The sequence below is a fragment of the Thunnus albacares genome, chromosome 21 (assembly GCF_914725855.1).
Source record: "Thunnus albacares chromosome 21, fThuAlb1.1, whole genome shotgun sequence".
NCBI classification, from domain to species: Eukaryota; Metazoa; Chordata; class Actinopteri; order Scombriformes; family Scombridae; genus Thunnus; species Thunnus albacares.
The window spans coordinates 27,376,081-27,392,910 of NC_058126.1; the positions used below are offsets into that span (position 1 = coordinate 27,376,081).

General features: G+C 43.1%; 1 protein-coding gene across 1 annotated transcript; it reads left to right on the forward strand.

The window, feature by feature from the left end:
- The first annotated feature begins 8,178 nt into the window (after nt 1-8,178).
- LOC122973028 lies at nt 8,179-10,494 on the forward strand. Its single transcript, XM_044340472.1, has one exon. It carries the CDS (start codon nt 8,179-8,181, stop codon nt 10,324-10,326), a length of 2,148 nt encoding a protein of 715 aa, XP_044196407.1. The 3' UTR covers nt 10,327-10,494.
- The last annotated feature ends 6,336 nt before the right edge of the window (nt 10,495-16,830 follow it).

The window sequence follows — 16,830 nt, forward strand, 5'->3', positions numbered from 1 at the left end:
TGGCTGACGTGGACCCCAGCTGCTGGGCTGAGGAACACATTCAGTCATGTACTATCAAACTCCTGCTCAGAGGCCAGTCTCATTGTCTAAATTAGAATACCTCCCACCTAACCCAGCCATCTTATAAATAGGAGGCACAGTGGGAAATATTACTTTGGGACGATTCTTGCTATATTGATTCAGATGTAAAAACTGCTCAATCAGCACCAACCCCCACCATGTTGAAAACAATTAGTTTGCAAAGAGCAGAAATGCAATCACGCACTCACCCACGCACGCACACACACACACACACACACACACACACACACACACTACATGCTTTGCTATTCTTGTTTTTATGTCTTTGCATAAAGCACTTTGTAAACTTGGATTTTGAGTGCTATATAAATAAAGCATTATTATCAAATACACACATAATGACATAATGACATGTTTTATCTTCATCTTGCAGGAGATTGATTATTCTTTGGTCTTATTAAAAGTCTTGTTTTCTAATAGAGTGGCTTAATGATCCATGTCACACTGAGGAGCTTGTGGGTAGGGCAGATCTCAGCATGGCAGTTTCATGGCTTGCTGCTGTTTTTAATGGCAGGTGAGAAGCCTGCTTGCACACACAGAGTGAAGAGGACTGCTGATGCTGCAAAGATCTGCCTGCTATGACAGGCCAGCTGGAGAAGATGTGTACAGTAGATGATGACAGTCTTTCAGTAAACATGTTGACACTGTGTATATCAGTGTCTATATATCAGTTGTTGTCTTTACTGTCATTTGCTCGGAGAAAACTGTGAAAACATTTCTGGTCTTCAACAGCCTGCATAGAGGTTATGTAATTTTCTAGTTCTCTGACTCATCTCATTTAAGATCGTTGTTGTGATATTGGCTAGATTGCACAACAAGACTAGGGTTGGGATAGGGTGGTAACAGGTATAACTGAAAAAATGAGCTGCCGCATTAACTGTATTATCTTACATTGAGTACTTTTTAGGTCAACTTTGCACAGACTTTGCATGACCAAATTTGCCTGTATGGTACATCTGATGCACTTGTATTAAATAATTCCTCACACTATGTCTGTTATAGGCTACCAGTTGGATGTCACTGAAAACGCCCTGTCTTGTGAAATAATGTTTCTATACTAGAAAATGGTTTTGCATAACACATTTTGAAGCAAACATAATTGCAACTGGGATTATGTTTTTGTACATTCCAGGGAGTGCTATGTTCATATAGCACATGAAAGACATTGGGAGATAGTAGTAGTAGGTAAAACACCACCCTGAACTTTAACCAAGGGTTTTGAGTCACGTAAACATTACTATAAAATATTATTCATGGTTTAGTTCCCCTCAGCAGATATTGTAGGAAAATAAATAAATATGATAAATATGATACAGGGTGCAAATTCAAGGTTCTTACCCTATTATGGTGGTGAAAACATATTCTGGGTGGCATTACATTTGCTGTTTGTAGTATTTTTGTAGTCCAGTGGAAACCGCTGTTGGGCCTTGGCTACAAGTTTGGCTATCAGCAATAATTTATGATTATCAAGATAATTATTAATTATTAAAATCAATAAAATTATTAATAAGAATTAATAATAATGGGGCACCACCCTGGAGTCAGGGAAAAAGCCAATTCAGTCTCAAACTGTACTAATCTATCAATTTGGAACTTTGCTCAACAATTAACTTAATAACTATAAACAAAATTACCATATCAATAACGAGTTATGGTTGAAGGTTGATGGTTGTTTCGTGGCTCCTGTATTTGTTAAATCAGCCAGCAGACTTGTGTGGTAGCTGCTGGCACTAGAAAACGTAGTTCCTGAGTCTTAAGCAGGCTCTCGCATCCTCTGCCGTAAAGAAAAGCTCTGCCGTGTGAGCAGGCCACACAAGAGAGCAGAGAGCTGCTCCAGCAGCAGCCGTGAGGAGAAAAAGCAAGGAGCTGCTCCTGCCGCAGCTGGAGGAGAAAAGAGAGAGAGGAGGAGGAGGTTCTCTGGTTTTGTTAACCTGGATCCATGGGTGGAGCTTCACGCCTTAAGTGTGAACAACCAAGGGCTCAGGTTTCTTAGTCTTGAAACATGTGGTCCACTAGTGAGTCCCAATACTGCTTACAGTGATCATGGTTACAGTGATCAACTGATGGATCAAGAAGCTTGGGACAGAATCATTCGTATACAAATGCTGTTTAAATAATTCGCTTGCAGTAATCAAGTAGTCCACTTACAGTGTTCAATTTGGGTCTTTTCATACATGAAAACATATGGAAAAAAGCATTTTAAACTACAGTAATTCTATTTTCTTTTACCTTACTCCCATAGTACACGTATGATGTGTATTTAGTGGCTTTCTAAAACTATTTACACATCTTAAACTATCTACACTGAAATAAAGTTTAATACTATAGTGAAAGGAAATAAAGTTAAACAACACTTACGTGATTAGATTACTTTCAGAAACATATTTAAATATAAGTTCAATGTGACTATTGTTTAACAATAAAAGAAAACTTGAAACTGAAATCCTTCAAACATTATATCTTACATTCCTATTACTTCAGAAACTTAATTCTTTTAATACAACTACTTGTCTCATTTAACTATTAAAATATGATTGTCTACGAGGTTAATAGATCACAAGTTAAACACTTGGGTGATTTTAAAATACAAATACATGGTTTTCAAACATTCATCAACTCTTAACATAAGGGAATTTAACTCTTGTCAAAAGAGGGCAGTATTGTCACCTGTAGTATAAAGTTAATAAAATCAAAGTCCCATATCTCTTTAGTATACAGTCACAATGTATACACTATACACTATGAAAGTTACACCATTCTTCTTGTATTTACACGACAAATACCATGATATAAGTTGCATAATGATTAGACATTTAATTTACATGAATTTCAGGTTTGCCTCAGATTTGCAGGGAGGATTCACGAAGTCCTCAGGAATGTGGGTTAGAGTTTATGGCTTTGGTGAGATAAAAGAGTCTGTGTTCCATCTAAGGTGGGTGTTGTTTTTCTCTGAAATGTGGGGGATCCTTAAATGCATCATAACAGAGAGACTCCAAACAGTTCCGAGTGCAAGTGCTTTTTCATGTGACAACAATGTGACTCTGAGTGAGTGATTCTTTTAATCTTTCAGTCAAGTGTGTGTTATTTTCATAGTGAAGTCAATAGAAAGCAATGACATGCTGGCAGGAAGGAAATTCTGAAATCTAAAAACAAAATGGTAAGTTCTAGAAAATGGCTGGCAGTGCAGATGCAGTTAAAAAGCTTTACTACGCGAAACCATTGGTATTGTCCTAATTTCTAACCTAATCCTAAAAGTAACCTTAACCCTAAACCCAAGTCTAAACCATAAAATAGCCTCTTGAAGAAATGAGAACTAGCTAAAATATGTTCTCTGTGCAAAAACATCCACAGGAACGTCTAAAACTAAAGCTGGTTTCCATGCAGATTGAAATACACTGACACTCACACAGCCTTTTACATTCATACCGGCTAACAGATGAAGTCCCACCAGGCTAACTTGTGTTAAACTTGCCTCCTTAAAGCAGTATCATTTCTCATAGACTTTGGTTGTATTGGCCTGTGTGGAAAGTGGAATTATTGCTGTGGAAAGCTGAATTATTGCTGTACTTTGAATTTAAAATGATATTTTAACACTGATTTTAGCAATAATTGCTAATTATTGTATTTATTCAACAAACATCAACATCTTTTTTTCAATCAAAAACCAACAAAAATGTCCAGTTTTGTATTTGTTGTTCTTTTCTCTGATTGGTTAGCCATTGGCTATCTTCCTGTTCCACAGATGATCCAAAAGGCCCATCTGGCAGCCTGCTCAGGGTGCTGATTAGTCATGGACTTGGCCCCCTGCACCCTGCCCACTCTCCTACAGACTCCCATGGGTGCCTGTACATGCCACCCACATACAAGCTGTGCACACGGCAGCCTCCTCAGAGAAGCCTTTGGCCCCAATCTGGAACAACGTGCCGCAGGGATAAAGTTCAGCATCTGAATTCATTCAAAGACTTTCAGTCCTTCACCAAGTCAGAGTATCAGCTGATAGAGTCTGAATGCTAGCATGCATGCACAACTGTGCCGACATGGAACACCATTTTCTGTCTGTTCATTTACATGTTCTATAAGCAGGGCTCCTATAGGACGTAAAGGAGGTATAGAAAAATTATTTGGTAATTTCAAGGTCATGAAAAGTTTAGAAATACCACAATAGTTCACCACCCACGCAGTGCTGGGCACTACAATATCAAACAGATGGGCAAAGCAATTTTCAAGGTCAGGAAAATACCAAACTGCTTGTGCTGGCCATTGCACTATCACGAAAAACAGGGCCCAATGTTGTAGTTGGTGGTCAAATTATTTAAACTAGTCTGAACTGGCATCCATAACACTCATGGTCCTCTGTGTTCTGATTATGATTGGATTTAAAGGTCCATCATCTTAGAATAGGCTACATTTTTGCTATGAATGTAATACATGGCTTAGATGCTACCACTTTATTAGCTTAACACCTGAAAGTGGGGTGGACAAAAGTCTTGTTGTCCCCCCTATTCCTGCACTAGGGCTCAAGATGTGTCCCTGTAAATAAATCCGCCTGTGGCTTCAGTAACAGTTCTGCCTCCAAGTAACATTGGCTGATAACTGTCAAACTGTAATGTATTGTATTATAATTTTTGGTCACTGTCATGTCCACAAGCTTTCAAAAGCTTTTTTGTAAATCCATAATTCATAATACCCACTTTGGCCCCTATAACAGAAGGTACAGCCCTGCACCAAACATGCACAGCCATATTCAGTCACAGTGAGTTTTACTCAAGTCAGCAATGAAAGTAACTCCTGAATGTTGAACTGTCTTCAGAGGTTTTGCAGCATTATAACAACATCATGCTACTTATGCCTTTAGGATTGAGAGACAACTGAATAATGCAATATTATTTCTATAAACACAATTCCAAACATTATTTCCTTTAGATAATCAAATCAATACAGTCTTCAAACTTTTGCCACAATCTCTTTGGACTTAATTCACATCTTCTAGTAATCACAAAGCTCACTGACTTTTAAGAGCAAGATCACCATGGTAACCTATGCTGCATAGCTAAGCTGCTGTGGAGCAGCTGAACTTCAGAGGATCAGATCAAATCAGGTCAACAGCCCCCCTACTGATCAATCAGATCACTGGAAAAAATTGAGTCATCCTAAAGGGACCTGACATGGACAGAAACATTGCATTTAAAATAAAGTGACAAGTAATAAAAAGCAATATGTATTGTATGTATTTAGATGAATAGAGTCACTTTGCTGTTCCAGGCTTTCCATATGTTTTAAAACAGGACAGATAGTTTACCATGCTAATAAAAACAATTATAACTGGATTTAAATTGTGATAGGGATCTTTTATTTCAACCCAGTCTCACATCAAAATGTGTAATAGCTAGGTTGGCAGTGCGAAACATATTATTTTCACAATAATTGTGAGATGCCCACATTTTTTTTTGGTCTATTCTTTCCTGTTAGTCTGCATCCATGGCATGTGACTCTCAAGTTTCTGTCTGCGAAAACAAACAAAATGGCTATAAATAAGTATTTTAGTATTAGTATTTAGTATTTTCCTCACTGTCACCGTGCTCAGGTTTTCTTTTAATTATATCTTTAACATTTCTCAACACAAAAAACACTAAAGTGTCCTTGATAACTCAAAAATAAAATAAGTTAAAGTTAATGGGGTTATCAAACTGGACTACATTTCACATACCCCATTTAATCCCTACACTTGTCACTTTCATATATTTCATCAAACTGTACTTTGGATTGTGCATTGCATTCGACCTCACATTTAATTTTTGCTTGTCACCTTCATATATTTCATACACTTAATTTTTTGTCCATAACACAATCTTTATTTCCTTTGTACAGTCAATGTTTAATTTAAAGTTATATATTAATTATTAATTAATTAATGTTAATATTACTAATATTACAATTTAATTTTATATTACTTTTATACATTTCATTATCATTATTACTTTCCTTCTGTCTATTTTTATTCTTCTTTGTTGCATCTTTTGGGAGCAAACACCAAGACACATTCTGTGTATGCTTTCATTGGCTAATAAAACAGATTCCAATTGAATAGGCTATGTCATGCTGACATAAAATCCAAAAAACAAGAATTAAAAAGATAAAAAAAATCTCCAGAGTTGTATAAATAGTAGCCTATGCATTTGACAATCTGGGAATGAAAACAGGTTGTTCCTTTCAGCCATAACCCTAACCTTGACCCCTAACTCCTAACCTTCCAATATGAAAATGCCCCAACAGATATGCATAGTAAAATTCATGAAATGTAAAAGCTTTTTAAGCTACCATTTTAGACTAAAATTACTGTTCACATGGAATTTCTTACCAGATGGTTGCTCTTTAAATAGATCATGGCTACACTAATAGGTTTTTTTCATTGGCATTTTTGTCCTGCACTGATTTGCATTTCCATCACCAGTTTAAATGTGCCAAGTTGTGCTAACTCGCCACTGAGATGGACCATCTCTGGAGTCGGGCCAAAGCGTGCCGGACCTGCCTCCAAGCAGGTTGCGGTGATGTCTCACTGACTGTGACCAACCCATGACAACCCCCCTTCTCCTCCTCAAACAAATGAAGTTTATAGATTTATAAACAAAGTTCGGGAACCAAAGACCACGCCTTGTACGCAACCCATTTCCGCACCACAGGGTATTTAGACACACCATATCCGCTCCTCTCCCCTCTGTCTCAGCTTGCAAGCACCCTGTGACACACCAGCATAAACTTAAAACTTCTTACTCACATCATGGACCTCGAACTGCTCCTCAACGCTTCGGACGAGGACTCGTTCGAAGTCCCGGAGTCCCCCGGCGTCCGATCTTTCCGGCAGCCTCGCCTGCGCTCCTCGGTTTCCCTCATCCCGGCCTCTCGGCCCTCATCCTCCATCGACGACGGTATCGTCGAGCCCTCGATCCCCAGCGGCTCCAGGGGAAGGTCCCGTACTCGGCGTCCGAAGGAAGCTACTTATTCCCGACGCTCACTCCAGCCTCGCTCGAGATCCCGGAGCCCGCCCAAGAGGAGCAGCCACCGCGCGCAGCGCTCTCCTCGCCTCCGGTGTACGGACCGCCCCTCGGCCCCAAACATGTCCGAGTGGACCGTCGCTCGCTTAAAGCATTTCCTCAGCCAAAATAACATTCCTTTCCACCGCACCGACAACAAGGCAAGACTGTTTCAATTATACACAAACTCCCTGAAGGACAGCACTCTCTCCCGTCCATCTTCCCACGATCTTCCGGGTTCCCGACGTCGCGCGCGCGACGACGTCCATGACGTCACGGCACGTCGCTCCGCCACACGCACACCTTCCTCCTCAGCAACCTCAGCCTCCCTAGTACAGTCCGCTTCTAACCCTATGCAGGCTCTCTCTGCTCCACAGCCATTTCCTCCTCCCACTTTCTCTTCAGCTGCACTTACATCCCATGCATATACATTCCATCAACCCAGCATCCCTTCCTCCTCTTCGGCTCCTATCTCTGCTGCTCCTTCCCTCCCGGCCATCCCAGCTGCTCCTCCACCCGCACCAACCACGGCAGCCGCTCAGACAGCACAAACAACAGCGGGCCCCAGCAGCTCCACGAGTTACACCCAACCTGTTCCTCCTCTTCCTTCTTTTCACCCTCCCTGTCTCCTCCCCTACCCCCCGGCTCCCCACGACCCGCACTCTAGCATTACCCGTACTACAGCACCTGCACCTCCTTATCCTACAGCCTTACACACGGCCAGCCTCGGCCTTTTCCTGGCTCCCACACCTCCATCCAGCAGCTACACCCTGGCCACCGCCCAGCCACCAGTGCGCCCCCTAGCATCCGCCCGGCCCTCCCCCGTGTCTCCCACCCTCAGGCAGCAGATCCTAACCGGTAATTACATTGATCTCGCTCAACTCATTCACCCTACATCAATTAATCCTCACATCCCCAGGGAACTGCTCACCTCATTCGGCCCCTCGGAACTTAAACAGCCATCCTGCTCGCTCCAAGGACCTCACAGTCGCCGAGTTCGCTTTTGCATTCTCATTGTATAGAGACATAATTTGTTCAGCCTTCCCCGACCGCAGGTCCGAGCTCGATGATTACTTCATTAATTCTCGACCTGGCCTTGCGTTTCGGCGGCAACGGTTTCTATACCTACCATATCCTCTTCGCCTCCCAAGCCGCCGGTCGCCTCCAACAGTTCAACCAGGGCACGTACTGGGGAACATTGGACCACGAGCTATACTGCCAAGTTTTCGCAGCTCGCGCTTCTCTGCACTGCGAAACGTGCGGCGCCCCTTCCCATCCCGCCGCAGCATGCACCCTCTCCGCCCCCCTCACCCGCGCCTCGGTAACAGACAAGCGAAGCCCAGCCACGCCACACTACTTGCCATCGGTGGCTCCCCCACCATCCATCACCCCCAAACCTGCCTTAGATCACCCGTCCATCCTCGGCCCCCTCCCCAAAGGCACGGACAGGAGAGGGAGACCTGTCCTCTACCAGGGAGGACGGATGATCTGCAATAACTTCAATGACCTCAGTTGCAGCTCCTCCAGCTGCAAATTCCTCCACACTTGTTCATTCTGCGGGGGAGCCCACGCCAGAGCCACATGCCCACACAACCCGACAAAGCAACAGCTGTGTAAGCATCTCAATACCCCCGTTAACATCAACGCCCTAGCCACCGCCCTACAAAACCATCCAGACACCCAGTTCATCAACTTCCTCATTCAGGGCTTCACTTACGGTTTCCATCCGGGTCTGCAGGCCATGCCTGAGTCCACTCACATATGCAACAACTTGCAATCAGCCCTGTCTGAACCCACCACAGTTGACAGACTACTGCAAAAAGAAGTTGATGACGCCTTCATGATTGGCCCTTTCTCCAGCCCCCCTTTCCTGTCTTTCAGAGTCAGCCCAATCGGAGTGGCAACCAGGAAGTACTCTGGGAAAAAGAGGCTCATCATCGACCTCTCGTCCCCCCACGGTTCCACTGTTCCAAGCATTAACAGCCTGATTCCCAGCCTGGACTTTTCCATGCAATACGCCACCATAGACCACGCCATTTCCCTCATCCGACTCGCGGGCCAGGGAGCATGGTTGTCCAAGGCGGACATCACAAGCGCTTTCAAAGTCCTCCCCATCCACCCCGACTACTGGCACCTCTTCGGGGTCTCCTGGAAGGGCGCATACTATTTTGCCGTGTGTCTAACCTTCGGCTGCAAGAGCAGCCCAAAAATTTTCGACTCATTGTCAGAAGCCCTCTGCTGGATTCTTTCCAACAATTATAAACTCCCATACGTCATCCACCTACTTGACGACTTCCTCATGGTCACGCCACCGTCTTCGCCCCCGTCATATGGTCTCACCACAATGATTTCCGTATTCACTGATCTCGGCGTTCCCCTGTCTCCAGAGAAAACAGAAGGCCCAAGCACATCCTTGGAATTCCTCGGCATCACCCTCAACTCCATTACACTCCAAGCATCTCTGCCTACTGAGAAACTCCACCGCATTTCTCTACTCATTCAAAACTTTCTCATGGCCAACACATGCACCAAACGTCAATTACTCTCTCTGCTGGGCCATTTCAACTACGCCACCCGCATCATCCCTCAGGGCCGATCTTTCTTGTCACACCTTCTCTCCATAGCCACCGCCGTCCCATCCATCCACGACCAGGTCACGCTAGACAGCGCGTGCAAGATGGAACTAAAAATGTGGCACCAGTTCCTCTCTTCCTGGAACGGCATCTCCTTCTTTTACGACGTCCACGTTACAGACGCCAATGACATCCAGCTATACACCGACGCCGCCCCTTCAGTCGGCTTCGGTGGTTACTACGGCGGCAGATGGTTCTCCGCCGAATGGCCACCCGACTTCTCTTCCCTGGCCCCTTCCTCCACCATTTCGGAAATGTACCCGATTGTCATCGCTGCCATTCTTTGGGGGCATGAATGGTCCAAAAAGACCATCGCCATCCACTCTGACAACAGCGCCGTCGTCGACATCCTCAACAAAGGCCGGTCACACAATCTGGACATCATGCAGTTCGTGCGCAAGCTCACATTGGTTTCAGCCCAGCACCAGTTCATCATCTGTGCACTCCACATTCCAGGCCACAAAAACGCAATCGCCGATTCACTCTCCCGTTTCATGTTTCAGAAATTCAGACAACTAGCTCCAGCCTCCAACCCTCTTCCAACTCCAGTCCCACCGTTTTCAGCCACAATCTACAACTGAACCCGCAACTGGAACAACTGGTCACCAATTCACGGGACAACATCACCAACAGCGTCACCCCTTGAACACTATCTCCATACTTCACCGGCTGGAATTCCTTTAAAACCTTTCACGTCTCCCACGGACTCCCATTCCCTTCACCGGACATTCTTACCCTCTCCTGCTTCATTACATTATCCCATACTCAACTCAAGATCAAGTCTTCCACCATACAGACCTACCTCAGCGGAATCAATTTCCCGGATTCCCGGAGCACCATGCCCAGCCTCGTCCCACTCTCATACCTACATCCATCACGACCCGGATAACGTTAAGAAATCCCATTCTCGCCTCTCTGGTTGAAGTCTCTTTGGGGGCCTCGTACAGATGCCAGATCATCGAGACAGCACCCCCACCCTGAGTCTCAACCCCTGTTCCCACTTACCTCCCCGACGTCGACGCATCTCCTCCTTTCATCTATCACTCTCCTATCCACTCCCTCCTTCCCCTCTTTCCTGCCTGCTCTTCTTTCTCCCCATCCCTCGACCCTCATCCCTTCGACCCCTACCCCCTCATCCCGCATCCCACGACCTCGACCCTCACCCCCGCATCCTCACACCCCCCGACCCTCTCCCTTCCCCCATCCATCCTTCCTTCTCCAACCATCCCTCTAACTATCCTTCCTCCTTTTCACCCTGCCTTCCATCACACTCCCAATAAACCATTAAATCCATATTCTAGAAGGAGTGGTCTTGGTTAGTGAAATGTGTCTTGCAAGACTCAACTCATGTCTGCTGAAGATCAGAGAGAATCTGTGGTTTGAAGCTTATAGGTTAAAGACATAGGTTTATGGTAAATGGACTGTATAGCGCCTTTCTAGTCTTCCGACCACTCAAAGCGCTTTTTACACTACGAATCACATTCACACTCATTCATACGCTGAATGGGTACAGGGGCTACCATGCAAGGTCCCAACCTGCCCATCAGAGGAAGCTAAGCATTCACACACATTCATACACTGATGGCACAGCCATCAGGAGCAATTTGGGGTTAATTGTCTTGCCCAAGGACACATTGGCATGTGGACTGGAGGAGCCGGGAACCAAACCGCCGCTCTTCCGAATAGCGGACGACCCGCTCTACCTCCTGAGCCACAGCCGCCCTTTATTAGGTTAAAGACTGATCCCTGCCATGCTGGGCTGACACACCGAGTCAAACCAAGTCAAGCAAAGCCAGTATATGTGTATGGAAAAGGCCTATGAAATCATTACATCTCTACACCAAAATCATTACATATTATTACCTCCACACAAATAAAGACAATAGCATTTACACACATACTGTAGGAGCCATTTTCACTTGTAAATCTTTGTGTCATTTTTGTTTACACCTCTGAACACCGGGGGCCTATACTATGAGGCAAGTTCAACATACCGGGGATATCTTTTTGTTAGGTGCCTTCTCCAAGCCTAACATTGGTGGTCCAGATAACCAATACTACAAAGCTGCTATCAGCTAGCTCAGTTACTTCAGGGTTTTCCTATACAGCTTCATGTGAAAGAGGCAGGGTTGTTAATTAAATGAGCAACATCTTCAGAACCATGAATGAAGTGCTTCATATGATATGAGATGAAACAGTGATACCAAGTACCTGCGAAATACTTCTGGTTTAGGGACAACAAACAGTCATATTCAACAAAGTGAAATATAAATGAGCCTGTAATCATATAATAGAATAAGAAGATGAAGAAACACTAGAAATAATTTCCAAATATTAAAAAAGGCTTAAAATACATGTAGGTATAGTTATATATAACTTAAGTATAAAGTGAGTATTTTTTGCTATTTAGTTGGATGATGAATGAACAATTCTGAATGTCACATAAAAAAAACTTAAAAGTAATGTAACTGTTTCTGCTATGAAGCAAAGAGTGGAAAAGTAGTTAACAAGTGATGAGGTCTAACTGACTCCAGAGCAGGTTAACTGTTCAGCATAAGTTACCATGGAGATGTACCCTGGTAAGAAGTGAACCACCGTTGTAACCCTGAAAATCCAGGGTTAAACCTGAAGTGATCTCGCTAACCCCAATCCTGCTTTGCCACACACATCCTTGCTATGGGATAACTGAGAGTTGGAGGTTAAATGCTAATTTGTGAGAGAGACTAATTCCTACCACTAGAAGACTTTGAAAAGACTTTTAAAAGACATAAGTCTGACACCCTCTCACATCTAAAGATGATGTGTCACAAGTCACAGACAATAAGATTTTTCAAAGACTGAGGATCTTGCAGGGTCACTATTTGCAAGACTACAACTAGATTCCTTTTGATATTACTTCCCATCCTGATCCTGGTGGAAATTCAGAGGAAGAAAAACTGCTGAACAATGGAGCAGAAACAGAAGCAGCTTTTGGCCACAGCTGCCCTTGTGTGTGCAGTCATAGCATAAGTTACTGTATGTATCTGCAGCAAGTATGATAGCTAAACATTATTGTGTGGACAAGAATAATCAGAGGATCCTGGATATGGAATAAGGAGGAGCAATTACACTGATGACAACATTCAAAGAGGGCTTGGGAGAATTTGTTTGCATAGAAAAGGGTACCATGTTTTGAAAAATAGAAAAAAAAAATTAAGCATAACAAACATTGATTATAGCCATACAAAATCACACCTAATTATTATCAATAACCTTTTTCACACAATGTCTGTGTTTCAGTGTTGAACCCAACTACTTTAAGGATTTCTCTTTTTAAAGGTTAGGTGCACCTCAATATTGAACTAGGTAATTTAGATCCATATAAGGTAAATATTAAGACAGATTATATATCAATATAAACTTAATTTATACTCATTCCTCACAATAACCAATAAATGGTGAAACAACAACCAAACAACCATTAATAAACAACCAAATAAAACACAGAGGAATCAATTTAGATGTAAGTGACCCCTTCACTACACCACATAATTCACAGTTATTAGTGGTTCTTAGTTCGTTAGGCTTAGTTTGGAAGGCAGTCCAAGGAGTTTGTCCATTTAGTCAGGTAGGGGTTAAGTCAAAGTTAAAAGGGAATGGGAATGTGCTGGGCAAAGTGTGTGTCAGTGAATTGGGGATATGGATGAATGGTCAGAGTCTCTGGCTGCAGTGTACCCTACTACCTTAGCAGGAAAATGATGATTGTTGAAATGATGAAACCTGGCTAATTCGGGCATTCAGAGTTTTCATTCAACAGGTTTTCATGGATAACGTTGGCTGACATCTGCCGCAGATCTTCTCCCTGTGGTAGCACCATTCATCTCACTAATGCATAGCACCGGCTGCCGATATGTAACACAGAGGCCACTTGAGAGACTACCACTTGCACCATGAGATTGCACCACGAGTTACAAGTCTCTGCCCTCTTACAGTGTTTACATTTTACTCATTAGTGACCTGGGTTAAACAGTGGTTTGTTCTGACAAACAAGCCAAAAAGAAAAAGAGGAGACAGAATGTGGACATGACCCTGGTTGAGAGAATGGGGACAGCAAGGTCTGTCCATCCTACAAAAGTTTCACTCTTGGTTACTCCACAACTCCACTAGCTTCTCCTCTTTTCCTCAGTCCAAGAGATCCAAGACTTGCTCATGTTCTTGTGCCTCCCCAGAGTCCCTGCCATGTTTAATATCTACCCGGTTTGCTGCTTCTTGTTTGGTGCTGGAGAGAGCGCACCTATTGGTTGTTGACAATGTTCACGTCATTGAACTTCACTATTTGCATTAGCCAAGAAGACTAAAAACTTCTGATAATATTAAACATGTTTGATTTCATTGGAATGTCAAGACAAGAAAAAGACTGACTTAAGACATCCTGGACTGAGTTTTATGACCACCTTACACCAAACAATCGAGATGACGGGAGTGCGCCGCCACAACTCTAGCAAAACTCTCATGATTTTATTTCGACATTGGAAATTTCTCTGCAACAGTGAAATCACTTGGAGTCGTTTGTTGTAAGGCCAGCATAAGGCTACCTTTACATTACATTCTGCAGTGTCCCAGATCCTTTTTTTTTTTGCCTCCAAGTGACTCAGAGGTGATTTTTTTGGAAGTGGAATGGAAGTTTGACAAAACCAAACCAGATTTTTTCATATCAGGTCTGGGCCACTTGCATATGTGGTCCTAGATCTGATTCATATCCAATATGTGGCTATGCTATATGGTCATAAATTGTGGCTGGGCAAACAACCATTAACAAATGTCAAAATATGGAAGTTAACAAGTGAATTTTTCAAATAGTATGTATAAAGATGAACGATTACTTACATTTAGGTCAGTCATGCACACAATGAGGCAGAACAGCAGGAATAAGCTCTGCACACACAATTCAGCTGAAGCAACTGAGCAATGTGTGCACTATATGTAGCAGTCACTGATTGGCTCTGTATATTATCTGTATATTATGCAGGATTTGTCAGTTGGTGTTTGTAAACACAGCACTTAAAGTTGGCCCCTCCTCCCTGGCTCGTCCATAGCGAGCTGAGACAGAGAAAGAGAGAGAGAGAGGGACAGAGAGAGAGAGAGAGAGAGAGAGAGAGAGAGAGAGAGAGAGAGAAATAAATGAATCAGGTAAATAAAACTTTATTTTCTGATTGTTTCATGGCAGCTAGTTCTAAAGCACATATAAACACACCCACACCTCTGCACAACCCTGCAGGAAGGTGCCGCATTGCCGGATTTTGTGTGAATGCAGAGCTTCACCCTGTCTGTTGTTGCCTCTCCGACACAGAGACAGAGAGCAGATCAGAGCAGAGCAGAGCAGAGGAGAGCGACAGACAGTGATCTAACCTGGTCGCTATGCTACGAGTCCCGACCTCACACACTGCGCAGCTGGGGGATACACACCCACTGCCAAAGGTTGATGCCCAGAAATGTCCCAAAGACAGCAAAATAATAAGAAAATAAGAAAATACAGGCAGAGGGCAGTGTCTCTGCAGATAAATACACCACCACACACTTCTAGTCTTTTTTAACGTCTCACTTCTCTGCGCATATTGCCTGTCGTCATCATTCAGTGTTGGCACGTCACAGCCTAGTAACAATAAACATGGAGGACAGCAGAAACTGTGATGGGGGTCAATGGAGAGACAAGAAAGTTTCAAATCTGTTGGACATTTATGGAGAAGCTTCTTTTCAAGCCAAACTGGAGGGAACTTATTGTAACTGAATGCTAGCACAGCCATGTCATTCATGTTTCTGATTTGACTTTCATACAAATTACATTATTGTTGTACTGTAGGCACGCAGGTCACATTCCAGTTAAATCTGCGCATGCATGGCAGCTTAAGACCTCAACAGTGTTCACACCAGAGCCAGATACATGTCCCTTAAACATGAATGTGAACCATCAACACAAAACATCAGATCTGACTAAAACATTTGAGCTGAGCATTAAGGCTTGTAATGTGAATGTAGCCTTTGATTGTGCTCAATTATATTGTGATTGAATATTTGCACCATAGTATGGGAAACTCGCCACTACAGAATTTCAAAGTAGCCCTTAAGTGGCATTTTAAGAATAGGAAATAATCACAACACATATTGAACCTGAGTTTGGAGGCATAGTTCATAAGTGTGAGCAAACTTCACTGAGTTATGTTTAACAGTCTTCCTTGATGAAGAACTTTTGAGCGGCACTAACCTTGGACTGTACAGTGTATTCTAAATAGATCATGGGTTGTTTGTTGATTGTCCTCCTCTGCCACCGTGTAAGTATGTTGTGCTTTTGGAAGCAGGTCTTTCTCATTCTGATTTCTGATGTCAGTCTCATTTTGTGTCACTGAATGATTTGATGAGTATGAAAATGATGTGTATCATATGCTATGACCTTCACAGTCACCAGAGCTCAACCCAAGTGAACAGCTTTGGAGCGACATGTGAGACAGCGCTCTCCACTACCATCATCAAAATACCAAATAAGGAAATATCTTCCTGTATGAAAGCAAATGCTTTCATAGAAAAGGTTTTTGTGACAAATCCAACCAGTGATGTCATAACAGGTACAGTGGCCTCAGTGCGATTGAACAGTGGACAAGAGACTTGTCTGTGTACTTTCCTTCAACATCTGAAAACAAATGCTGCCTTTGACTGAAGAAGATCATACTACTGTACTGTGACACTGAACTGCTGCACTACACAGAAGCTCACATTCTCCAGTATGACTGTTTCTCACTGTGCATTCACACACTCCCTCTGGTCCTAGTTTTTAAATCAAACACTACATGACCAAAAGGTGTGTCTTTTTACATGTGATACTGATTATGAGGTCAAAGATTTTCTACCTCTGTATATTTTCACACAATGAGTGAGCTAACAGATTTCTCTTCATTTTTTTTATATATATTCTTTATTTTATTGGGAAAAAGGTGGTGACTTTAATTGATTTCTCGTTCTCTTCACAGTTCGCAAAACATGCAAACATTTGCATTGGCAGTGTTATAAAACAGCGGGCAGCAGCTGCACCTGAGCACTAGAGAACTATAACT